This window comes from Pteropus alecto, unplaced genomic scaffold, assembly GCF_000325575.1.
Source record: "Pteropus alecto unplaced genomic scaffold, ASM32557v1 scaffold700, whole genome shotgun sequence".
NCBI classification, from domain to species: Eukaryota; Metazoa; Chordata; class Mammalia; order Chiroptera; family Pteropodidae; genus Pteropus; species Pteropus alecto.
This window is the reverse complement of record NW_006429611.1, coordinates 113100-124645: the sequence shown is the minus strand read 5'-3', so window position 1 is coordinate 124645 and position 11546 is coordinate 113100. Positions and strand designations below refer to the sequence as shown.

The 11546-nt window shown below is 62.4% G+C and overlaps 2 protein-coding genes across 2 annotated transcripts in view; one reads left to right on the top strand and one right to left on the bottom strand.

The window, feature by feature from the left end:
* Positions 1-1742: 1742 nt before the first annotated feature.
* Positions 1743-2836, bottom strand: ISG15 (ISG15 ubiquitin-like modifier). Its single transcript, XM_006903889.3, has 2 exons — positions 2687-2836; positions 1743-2286 (listed from the first exon to the last, which is right to left on the bottom strand). The coding sequence occupies exons 1-2, from the start codon at positions 2687-2689 to the stop codon at positions 1795-1797; spliced, it is 495 nt and encodes a 164-aa protein (XP_006903951.1). The 5' UTR covers positions 2690-2836; the 3' UTR covers positions 1743-1794.
* Positions 2837-9771: 6935 nt separating this feature from the next.
* Positions 9772-11546, top strand: part of HES4 (hes family bHLH transcription factor 4) — a 3034-nt gene continuing 1259 nt past the window's right edge. The window contains exons 1-4 of the mRNA XM_025045653.1: positions 9772-10830; positions 10911-11006; positions 11120-11207; positions 11295-11546. The exon at positions 11295-11546 is cut by the window's right edge and continues 1259 nt beyond it. Coding sequence (XP_024901421.1) covers positions 10723-10830; positions 10911-11006; positions 11120-11207; positions 11295-11546 — 544 coding nt within the window. The 5' untranslated portion in view covers positions 9772-10722. The remainder of the gene's footprint in view (positions 10831-10910; positions 11007-11119; positions 11208-11294) is intronic.

Below are 11546 nucleotides of genomic sequence, written 5' to 3'. Positions count from 1 at the left end.
CCGCGCTGGGGAGGACGGAGCTGCCGAGGGGCGCCCTCTCTGTGCTCTCTCCCACGGACGCCCCTCCCCCGCCCGCGCGAACGTCTCCCGCCCCCCCAGGAAATGCGGCTGAAATCGGGTTAATGCATAATCTAGAGGCGACGTGACGAGACTTCCAAGGGGCTCCCGGCTGCGCCGGGGTCGAAGCGGCGGGGGTTCCTTGGCCGCTGGGAGGGGCTGCCAGATTTCGGACCCCGCCGCCCCTCGAGCGCTGCAGAACTGCGCTCCTCCCCCGGCGGGAGGAACTTGATGGGGGTCCCCACGCTAGAACTGGGGACGGAAGCTCAGCGGGGCCTGGGACCCCCGGCGAGTCCAGGAGTGGAGGCAGCCCCAGCAGACCGCGCCCCCAGCTGGCTAGGACCAATGCGGGCCAGGGGCTGCTGCGATTGGTCAGAACGGAGCGCAGACCCGCCCACCCCCGTCTGCGGACCTGCTGCGGCCCCGCGGCAGGGTGGAGGGCTCCCCCTGCCGTCTATCAGCGGCAGTCTCCGGTCCGCGGCGGACGAATGGCCACGCCCCCTCTCCAGCTCCCAGAAGCGCCCTTCTCCAGCTGCGGGGCTAGGTTAGCGGGATGAGCTGAAGTCCAGCGGGTCCAAATTAGAGCCTAACGACGGGAGGAGAGGCGGCCCCTCCTGTTCCTCCAGGGCTGGGTCTGCGGCGCGCCCCTCAGCCCAAGCCAGCCGCAGGGCTGAGCCGCAAGCGTCAAGGGTATGTGTTCACACTCGCTAAGTTGCAGGAGACATAGCGGTGAGGGTGGAGCTCAGGAAATGATGCGGGCACCAGGCGAACCCCCAACACACGCACCTGCATGTCTACACATATCTGTCATAGGCAAGGCAGACCTATGGCCCAGATGCAGACCCCCACAGACCAGAAAGGGTGCTCCTGGGTCTCCAAATCTCCCTGAAGAGCCTACAAGCTGAGGTCTGAGAGTCCCCAGGGTCTTGGGCTTTGGCCCAGAGACATGTGTGTTCTGTCACCCCCATCTCGCCTGTCTCCAAGGCTGACTCAGCCTGCCTCCCATGAGCTCATTTGGGAAATTGGTACAGAAAGGAGCACCTGGCGTGGAAGCAGTTGTAGCTTGTGCCAAATCAAGTGACCCCCACAAGTTGTTCCACAGGGCCTGGAGGAACCCCCCTTCCCCATGCTGTCTCCTGGGGGGAGTATTTGTTCTGAGCAGCTGCCATTCAGCAGCTCACAACGATGGTGATGTGTGTGTTCAGGACCCTGTTCCCACCTCTCCCCAGACCAGTGCAGCCCGGACAGGGTGGGCAGGTGGGTTCTGGGGGGGCCAAGAGGCCCGACCCCCCCAGGCACGTCCTAGGCCTCACTCCCTCAGGCTTCTAAGGGGACTGGTCCCAGCCAGGACCTCACTTTGTGGCCTTTGGAACCTTAGCAGGCCTTCCTGTCTTTGTGCTGTCTGCGGTGGGGACCGGTCGTGCAGGGGCTGACCAGGGCTCCCACAGGTGTGCATCTTTGGTAGTTTTCCAAACGTGTGGGACACATGTTCAATTTATCCAGGGAAGATTCACTACTGGATCCTACTAGGCTGTCTCTTAACTTAGCAAACCGAACCTGGTGACTCTGGGGCCCCTTGCCCTACTCCCTCCGCCGTCCCTCCCCCAAGCTCGCAGGGGCGTGCAGAATGGAGCGCTGGCCGCGCGAGGGAGCTGGGGGCGGGGCGAGGGCAAACGGGCAGCCAGTTAGCTTGACATCAACTTTTATTATCGCCAAGGGGTCAGGGACTGGGGGCCCTCAGAGCAGCCCTCGGAGCCCCGCTGCTCCCCCGCGCAGGCGCAGGTTCATGTGCACGGTGCAGAGGGACGTGAGGCCGTAATCCCCCAGCTGGTGCTCGCCCTCCATGGGGATCCCCTGGAAACTCAGCCAGAATTGGTCGGCAGGCGTGCTCTCCCTCCGGGACACCTGCTGCTGGAGCTCAGCCACCTTCTGCGTCAGCTGGACCTCGTAGACGCTGGTGCGGCCCCTCTCGTTGCTCACCAGAATGTCCAGGCGGGCGTCGCAGTTCTGTACCACCAACAGGACCGTGCTGCCGGGGCCCAGGCCCTGCCCGACGAGGGGGACCCCGTCCCGCAGCACCGTTCCGGCCGGGTGCGTGACCAGGCGCTGCTGGAAGGCGGGCACCCCGATCTTCCGCGTGATCTGCTGCTTCAGGTCCGCTAGCAGCATGGAATTCGTCAGGGGCACCAGGAACTCCCCGCTCAGCATCTTCACCTTCAGGTCCCCGCTCTGTGGGCATGGCACGGAGCGTCAGCCCCGGGCAAGAGCGTGGGGTCTGGGACTCTGCTCCCTCCTCTGGGTCCTCTCCACCCACCCCGGAGGGCCCCCAGGCTCTGGAGACACACGAGGGTGTTTCCAGAACAGCAGCCGCCACGCCCACCACTCTGCCTCCCTTCACCAGCTAAGATGCCCGCCGAGGGGCCTCCGAGTTGGCCCCTGGGCAGAACTTGCCTTCCGAGACCCAGACTGAGTCAGGAGCCCTGCCCCCCACCACACTCAGGGACCTGGGCAGCTCGGGGCAGCTCTGCTTGCCTGGCGCACAGTAGGTGCTCCCCCCTGGGAGACACTATCAGGGTGAGGGGGGCCCACGCATGCCAGCCCACCTGCCCCACCTGTCAACCCGCCTCACCATGACTGTAGGCTTTGGCGCTAGGTCCTCTGCAGGCGGTGACGAACTCGCTGCCTCTGTGCGCGCTCGCGTCTGGTTCGCGCCTTGGCGCCTCAGCCCTTTTTAAGGAGCCCGGGCGCCCACGTCAGGGGGCGGCGTCTGAGAGTCCGCCTCGCAGGCGCGGAATTCACCTCCCGTTTCGGTTTCCGTTTCCCACGGCTAGCCGGCGAGCGAGCGGCAGAAACAAAACAGTGAAAAATGAAGGGGGGCCGCGCGCGCCCCGCCCCACCCCCACCCTGGGCTAGGCCCAGGGGCACAGGACTGAACCGCGCCCTGCGAGGAGTGTGCGGTCAGAAACCCCCCAAACGTCCAGCACTTCAAGTCCTTTACAAGGCGCACAAAAGTCCTAAGAATGTGAGGTAATGATTGGAAAGTTTCGCTTTCCATTTATCAACTTGCAAAATTAGCAAACTTGGAAAACACTGTCACAGTTGAGAAATAACATAAAATAGTGACAATCCAAACTACACAGAGATAATTACCATTGGTTTAGGACAATATTTGTTCAGATTTTTTAATGAGATGTATCTTATTTTCTACAAAAAGGAGCTCGTGAAGGTTACAGAGAAAGCAAGACAACTACCCCCAAAATGGGAGAAAATATTTGCGAATCATACGTCAGATAAGGGTCTAGTACTCATAACATGCAAAGAACTCTTAAAAGTCAGCAACAAAAATGTAACTCAGAGATTGGGCAAAGGAATTGAATAGACCTATCTCCATAGAAAATATATAAATGGCCAATAACCACATGAAAAGATACTCAACATCATTGGTCATTAGGAAAATGCAAATCAAAACCATAATGAGATATTATGTCATACCCACTAGCATGACTATAATAATCACAAAAAATGTCAATAACAGATACTGAGGAGGACATAGAAAAACTGGAACCCGTATGCACTGCTGATGGGAATGGGAAATGGTGCGGCCACTGCGGGAAACAGTCTTGTCATTCCTCAGAATGCTGAACGGAGTCTCACGTGATCCAGCGATTCCACTCCTAAGTGTAGACCGAAAAGAATCGAAAACAGGTGTTCAAACAAATACTTGTACGCACATGTTCATAGCAGCACTATTCACAACAGACAAACGGTAGAAACTGTGGAAACCACCAAAGGCACCCACAGACGGATGCATGAACAAAACGTGACCTACCCTTACCTGGAGTATTATGCAGCCGTAAAAAAGGAACGAAGCACTGACACCTGCTTCAATGTGAATAAACCTCGAAAACACTATGCTACGTGTGAAAGAAGCCAGACACAGAAGGCCATGTATTGTGTAATTCTATTTATGTAAAATACCCACAACAGGCAAATCCACAGAGACCAGAAACAGATCAGCGGTTGCCAGTCACTGTGCAGTTCGACAGTCCCCACGTGCAGCACCCGTGAAACCAGCACCGCGACCCTAACCGATTTGTTTTGCTCCATCTCTCTACTCAGTTCCGATGTCTGGAGGACCACACAGCGCTTCATGCTGACTGTGAGCCTGGGCAGCGCTCAGCCGCCGAGGCCCGGCCGCACGTGGCACTGCCTCGTCCCCGGAACCCCTGCTTCCCGATGGGGCTGCAGGGACCCGCCTCGCACAGGTGTGGGTCTCACGCCTTCCACGAGACCGGCTCTCACTCAGACCTCAACCCTTTTCCCTGCCTCTCCATCTGGGAGTCAAGGCTCCCAAGACCATCCTCCTGGATGACATCTGATTGGCTAATGGCCCTTGGTCACAGCTCAAAGGTCACTCTGAGAAAGTAGCCCAGGGCTTGTTACTCTCTGGCCGACCAGGAAATGTGTCCTCGGAGGCCCTGGGTTTGTCAAAGCAGGACCCTCCCTCTCACATTCATTCTCTCCTCCCTGGGCAGTGGGCACCTCCTGACCTCAGCCACAGCCTCGCTGTCCTGGACCCTGCCCTTCTCTTGCCAGAGCCTCGCCCCACCGCCCCCATCCACAGCCCTGTGACTGCTGTCTCCACAGAGGAGGGCAGGTATGGGGCCGAGGAGGATGCTGTTCCCACACTGACCAGCAGGCCCAGGGGGCCACTCAAGCAGCCTGGCACCTGGTTCCCACCAACACAGACCCTGGACTGGGGGGCTTGGCCCTCAGGGGAGGTCGAGGGGCTATAGGTGGGAAGGATTCCTTTTGCTGCATCAGGGGTGGCCTGGAGGGAGGGAGGAGCTGGCTGTGGCGGCTCTGGACTTAGTCCAAACCACAGGACCTGAGACCCGGCGAGGCGAGGGGAAGGAAGGAGCCCACTGGGTAGGGGTCCATAGCCAGCTGGATGCTGACCCACAGGGTCCCTGCGCTTGGGCTGCCAGCGGCACAAGGGCCGGCGGGTTCGGCTGCTGGCCTGCCATAGGCTGACCGCAGGCAGGACTGCCCGTGGCACAAAGCTCACGCCTTCTGAACCTGGATTTCTGCCTGAAGCCCCATGAGGTCTCAAGCCACACCTCCCACTCCAAAGGGGAAGGGGAGGCTCAGGTGGGGAGATGGGGGGAGAGGCTACGGTTCCCAGTGCTGAGAAAATTACCCGAAACTTGAAAATCGGACACGAGGAGCTTCCGCCCTCAAAACTCTCCTGGAGGTGCCTTGGCTGACATTCTTGAAGCTACGAGTTAATGTGGTGTAGACGTCTGTCGGACCCGACGTGCCAGAGGGCGACGTTCCTAGGGAAACATGGTCAGCAGCGGCATGCAGAGCGTGGCGGAAGGGACGATCTGCATCCTCGGCTCTGATGAGAGCAGGGCAGGGAAGAGGCACCCTGGGCTTGAGGAGAGGGACCCGGGTGTGCGGGAGCTGTCCGGGTTGGGCACTGGACAGGGACGCGTGATGATGCCTGGGCCACATCGGGGCCACCTGAGACCCACGGGCCATGGCCGGCGAGTGGCTCGGTGCCTCTCTGACACATGTGGCTGCGAGATGTCAGAGGACCAGTGCGATGACAGAGACACAGCCACGGCACCCTGTGGCTCGTCCTTCCAATCCGGCTGGCCCTGTGACCTGTTTTGGCCGATGGAATGTGGCAAAGGGTTCACTGTGTATGTCCCACGACCCAGGCCTCAAGAGACCCTCAGGGTCTACTTCACCCTCCTGGTGTGTTGGCTGAGACACGTCAGGAAGCCGGTCTGGCTCAGGCGGGGGGTGGGGGGGCGTGTGGCAGAGAGCCACGTGGCCCAGCGATGCAGCCCCCCGTGTCCGCGTATGCTGCCACTTCAGTCCCTCCAGCCCCGCTCACCCTCGGCTGACAGCAGCTGTGCGAGTGGGCTCCAGAGAAGCCACCAGCACCAACCACACCCGCCGACTATGAGAAAGGGTTAGAGGGTGGTGTTAAGCCACAAAGATAGCTGGGCTTGGACTCCGGTTATGATTTGGTCAAGTGAGGATGATGAAGAAAGAGAGAAGCAGACACAGCGGCCGGTGGATGACGGGGAGTGACGTCAGGGGAAGAGGAAGCAGGAGCCTGGGGCTCATCACAGAGGGGCTGGAGGGGAGGGCCGGGGCTGAGCAGCGAGGCTGGGAAGTGGTCAGAGCATGAGCCTCGGTCAGGCCGTGCAGGAAATGCAGTTATGAGAAAGGACCGCGGCCAGGGAAGCAGTGGCCGAGCGGGAAGTGGCAAGACCACAAAGGGAGAGGAAGTCCAGCCTGCTGAAGAGTCAGGCGTGTGGACTTTGAAATCACCAAGAACTACCTACCACAGGAGTGGGCGGGGAAAGGGACGAGGACCAGGAGCGAAGACTTCAGGAAATGAGGGGGGCCCCGGGGTGAGGTGTGACAATACGAGATTCAAAGCTGTGGCTTTTCAGGGAAGCAGAGACGGGTGTGCAAGTGCCCAGGAGCGGGACGAGGAAGCTGACCTCTCCCCAGGAACAGCGGTCCACAGAGCGGAGAGGAAAGCAGACCAGCCAGCATCGGGGGGAGGGGCATCCAGGCAGACGGGGGTGGGGAGCGGGTTCTGTCACTGCCCAGAAGTTGAGGGAGATGACTTCCTAAATGGGGAGAGGTGTCGACGCTTAGGGTTTGGAGAAAGATGCTGGCAACGTCCAGGTCACAGGGAGATGCCGTCACTCATCAGGTGCTGGGAGCGGCTCTTGCTGCCCAGTCTCAGGTGACTGAGCGAAGGGGTGCCAGTCTCGGGGCCTGCGGGGTGGAAGATGCCCACTGGCCGTAGGGGTGGGGCGGGGACTGCACTCGAACGCCAGCACCACTGCTTCAGCTTGGGCCCGAGCCATCCGCTCCCCTCGCCTCTACCCTGCATCCTGGATTCCTTTGGCTGTGCCCGTCACTCTCCGTTTCTAGCAAACGCTGGTGATCGACTCGACGCCCCCGTCCCTGTCCAGGAGCCGGCCTACGACTGGCTAGCCTGGTCATGTGATAGCTCTGGTCCCAGTGCCTGAGTCAGGCTGCTGCCCCCAGCAGCAGAGGGGGGAACAGATTCCAGGGGGAGCGTCCGGGTGGTCTCACGTTCAGAGTCCCCATGCCAGTGCGATGTGAAGGGCAGCATGGCAACGCAGCAGCCACTCCATGCCAGAGGTAGGACGAGGATGTGCACAGACAGCACTTGGCAGGCCCTCCAGGGACAGTGGCTGAATGTTGCCACGTGGAATGCTGTCACGGTGGCCGGATGTGATAAGATCCCCACAAGGCTAGAGGTCCATGTCTGGCCTGGAAGATACCTCTGTCAGTCCCCACAGACTTTCCCGACTCAGCCCCCACCCCCATCCACATGGGCAACAGTGGGCCCTGGAGATGCCCCTGTGGTCACCAGCTATCCGGGGCCTGGCCCGCTCAGGCCTGGTAGACAGACAGCTGGCCTCCGATGGCTCTCAGGAGGCCCCTCGTCAGACAGAAAAGCCCGGCTCAAAGCCTCTGTAAATGCTGGAGGAAGAGACGACTCAAGACAAGGAGGGAGGGGGCGGGAGGGAAAGGCCGGTCCACCTGGCCCCGTCCCTGCTAGCCCTGTTACTACTGTGGTGTCACAAGCCCAAAATGTCATAGCCAAAACTGCCCTGCTCTGCCAGTCGAGGGCTGGAGCAGAGCGGGGGCAGCTGGGGAGGTGCGACGCGGGTGGCTCAGTGGCTGCAGGTTGGGGTCGCCTGGGGGCGTCTCACTTGCGTGTCTGACATCTGAGACCTCCATCGGGGTGCTGGCTGCAATACATACACAGGCCTCTCCGCAGGCACAGTCCGCGCTTCCCCGGGCCGTGGCTCCTGGGTTCTGAGAGCGTGTGCCCAGGACGGCAAGGCAGACTCGTGGAGCCTGTGAAGATCCAGCCCAGAAGTCCAATCTCATCACTGGCCCTGTCTTGGCTGGTCAGTGTTGTCACAGTCTCATCAAGGACACTCCACAAGGCATGTGGGGTGACAGACACTGCTCCGTCCCTCTGGAAAAGGCAGTCTGCCACCCTAGCGTCTCAGAACCATTTCTCCTCCGCAGCCCAGAACATTCCTACTCAGAGCAAGGGAGCCCCATGGGCCTAAATGCAGGCAAGCCCAGATGTGAAAGACAGGGAGGGGACAGTTGGAGGGACGAGGACACAGAGAGACACGACCATACATACAGAGGGGGTGCAGCCCTGTGGGAGACACTGCGGGGGCGTAGGTGACGTCCCTGGGGAGGCTCACCTCGCTGTGGCCTAGAGAGGGCTCCTGGCTGTGGCTGTGGCTGGGGGACCAAGACACCAGCGTCTGGAAATCTTGGGTGGGGCACCCCTCCCCTCTGCTCAGTCCCCTCCTGCAGCTTCTTGGGGGGCAGTGACAGCTGCGGCTGACATGCATCCAGTTCCACCTGCTTCCCGAGTGGGGTCTCACTCATCTTCCCAATAACCCGGGGACAGATAAACAGATACCTGGCGCAGGAGAGGAAGCGGCCCCATCTGACGACTGTTGAGGGAAAGAACGGTCAGGGAGGCGGCCCCTCAGGCCTGTCCTTCCAGCCTGAAGCCCCTTCCTTTCCCGTACCTATGGGAGGCTGGGGGCGGTGCAGAGCCCAGCGCCAACCGGATCCCAGAGCCTCGGAAGGGTCGGGTCCGCAGTGTCCGCGGAGCACTCCTAGCGGGGACGGAGACCCCGGTGGCCACTCGGGGCGCTCGCGGGCCGCGGTGGGGTCAGAGCAGGGGCTCCATGGCTCCGGCGATCTCCTCCCGACAGCAGGACTGGTCTGAGGCGCCTGACACCAGACCGACCGGCACAGCCAGGGCTTTCTGGGCAGTCAGGGTCCCCTCGCGGATCCTGCCCAGCTCCTCTGTGGCGGGAGGCGGGAGTGGGCGGCCTCACGCTCGGCCCGCAGGCGCTCGGCGCTGTGTGGGGCGCGAGGGTGGCAGGGAGGACCTGAGCCGCCCTCTGCCCGGCGCGGGGCGGGGGAGGGGGTTCGGTTTAGCGCCAGCGGACAGACTGGCTTCCGGAAGGTGGGACGCGGAACTTTGCGCGGCACCGTAGTGGGGTCGGACTGTGACCCCGGGAACCGGTGATGGGGCCAGCCGTGGACACCACCACTGGTAGACCGCCCCCCAGAAGCCGAGGTGACCTGTCGGAGAGGCCCGTCCGCTCTCTCCCTCGGTCAGAAAAGACCTCGAGCTCTCCAGATGCTCCCCAGGTCCGCGCGCCCCTGCGATCCCGGGGGGCCGCGCCCTCCCCCGGGGCCTCGCAGGGCTGCCGTCTTCCCTGAAGACCCCACCGCGCTTAAGACCCGGATCACCAGGTCGGAAGGGGGTTCCTCTCTCCCACTTCCGTCTGTCTCTACGGCGGAGGGATTGTTTTGTTTGTTTGCAGTCGCCTCCCGCAGGGATTAGAAGCCCCAGGAGGGCTTCCCCAGCCGGAGGGCCGGCTCCAGTGCCCGCAGCGAAATTCAAGATGGAAACATCGAACACGAAATAAGCAGAGCCCTGCCTCCCACGGTGGTGCTTTGAAAGAAACAAAATCTTAACAGATGTCCTTCACTTTTCGCGAGCCCTACTTTGCTGGTGCAGCTAATGTAGAAGAGTGTGACACCACTCTTCTACATCACATCAAGAGTGCTTTGCTGGTGCAGCTAATGTAGAAGAGTGTGACATCACGAGCCTCATGATGTCGCGTCATCTGGCTTGTGTTATCACCCACATTCACTCTGACATCACCTCTGATTATCTGATGACATCGCCAGCCTGACTAGTGACATCCTTATACTGCATGACGTCATCCTGCCTGACTTGTGACATCACTACCTGCCCTGCGGTATCACTTCATTGGACCTGTGCCCTCATTTCATTGTACTGTGACGCCACCCTGCCTCATGACCCGGCCAGCCGACTCCTCTCCCGCCCAGTGTCTGGTGTTCCACGTCTACTGTGTCACAGGTCTTGCGTAGGCGCTGCAGGTGGTGCGGGTCCCTGGAGGCTGAGCACCCGGCAGGTCCGATTCAGAGGCTGTGCAGAGGTCCTAGGCCCGGGCGGGGACCCGGGACGGCGGAGGAGGCAGGAGGCGTGTTGGCCGAGGCTCGTCCACCTCGGGGACGCCTGACTTGGTGCCCCTCGCGAATTTTCCTTTCAGATTTCCCGCGCCGCCCACGGACAGTTCTGCGCCCCAACTCGTCCCCGCCCCGCTCGGCCTGCAAGTGAACCCCACGATTCTGCCCAGCCCCGGGGTTCCGCGGCCGGGGCAGCCTGGAGACGCCGCCTCCTGGTGCGCCGCTCGCGCGGCGATTTTCCCGCCTGGTTCCGGAGGTGACAGCGGCGCGCGCAGGCGGGTGCCGTAGCTCCCCTTTGTGGCGGGCGGGTTGGTGGGCAGCGAGCAGACGCGTGACTGACGGTTGCCCCGGGCGGCGGCCGGGGGCGGGGTTGGGGAGCGGGGAGGAGCCAGCCGCTCATTGGCTGGCGCGAGTGTGGGAAAGAACGCGGGGCCAGGTTCACACAGCCCGCGCGCCTCTCCCTTAATAGCAGCGCGGCGGGCTGCGCGCGCGCGGGCCAGGAGCCTGGCCCCGCCAGAGAGGGACGCGCGACGCCGGCAGGCACGGGGGCGCACCATGCCTGCAGACACCCCGGGGAAGCCGAGAGCCTCGCCGCTGGCAGGAGCGCCTGCCAGCGCCAGCAGAACTCCAAACAAACCCCGGAGCGCGGCCGAGCACCGAAAGGTGGGACCTGGCGGGGCGTGGGTGGCACGCATGGGTCGGGGACGGGCGGATGCGGGACTCAGCCGAAGTCCGACCCGCAGTCCTCCAAGCCGGTCATGGAGAAGCGGCGCCGAGCGCGCATCAACGAGAGTCTGGCGCAGCTCAAGACCCTCATCCTGGACGCCCTCAGGAAAGACGTAAGTCAGGGGCGGGGGGTGGTGGTGGTGGTGACGTCGCGGGGCCGAGGCGCGGAGCCTGGAGTCTGGGACCCTCCTGGACTGCAAGCCGCCCACACCGGCCCTGTCGTCAGAGCTCCCACCACTCGAAGCTGGAGAAGGCGGACATCCTGGAGATGACTGTGAGGCACCTGCAGAGCTTGCGGCGCGTGCAGGTGGCAGGTGAGGCGCGGGCGGCAGCAGCGAGAGGGGAGGGACGAGGGACCACCCCCGCGGGCACCGACCCCCTGTCGCCTGCTGCCCCTGCAGCCGCGCTCGGCGCCGACCCCGCGGTCCTGGGCAAGTACCGCGCCGGCTTCAACGAGTGTCTGGCAGAGGTGAACCGCTTCCTGGCCGACTGCGAGGGCGTCTCGGCCGACGTGCGCTCTCGCCTGCTCGGCCACTTGGCGGCCTGCCTGGGCCAGCTGGGGCCCTCGCGCCGCCCGCGGCCCCCGCCCCCCTCTGCGGAGGTTCCGGCGCCGGAGGTCTACGCGGGCCACCAACCGCCGCCGGCGTTCGACA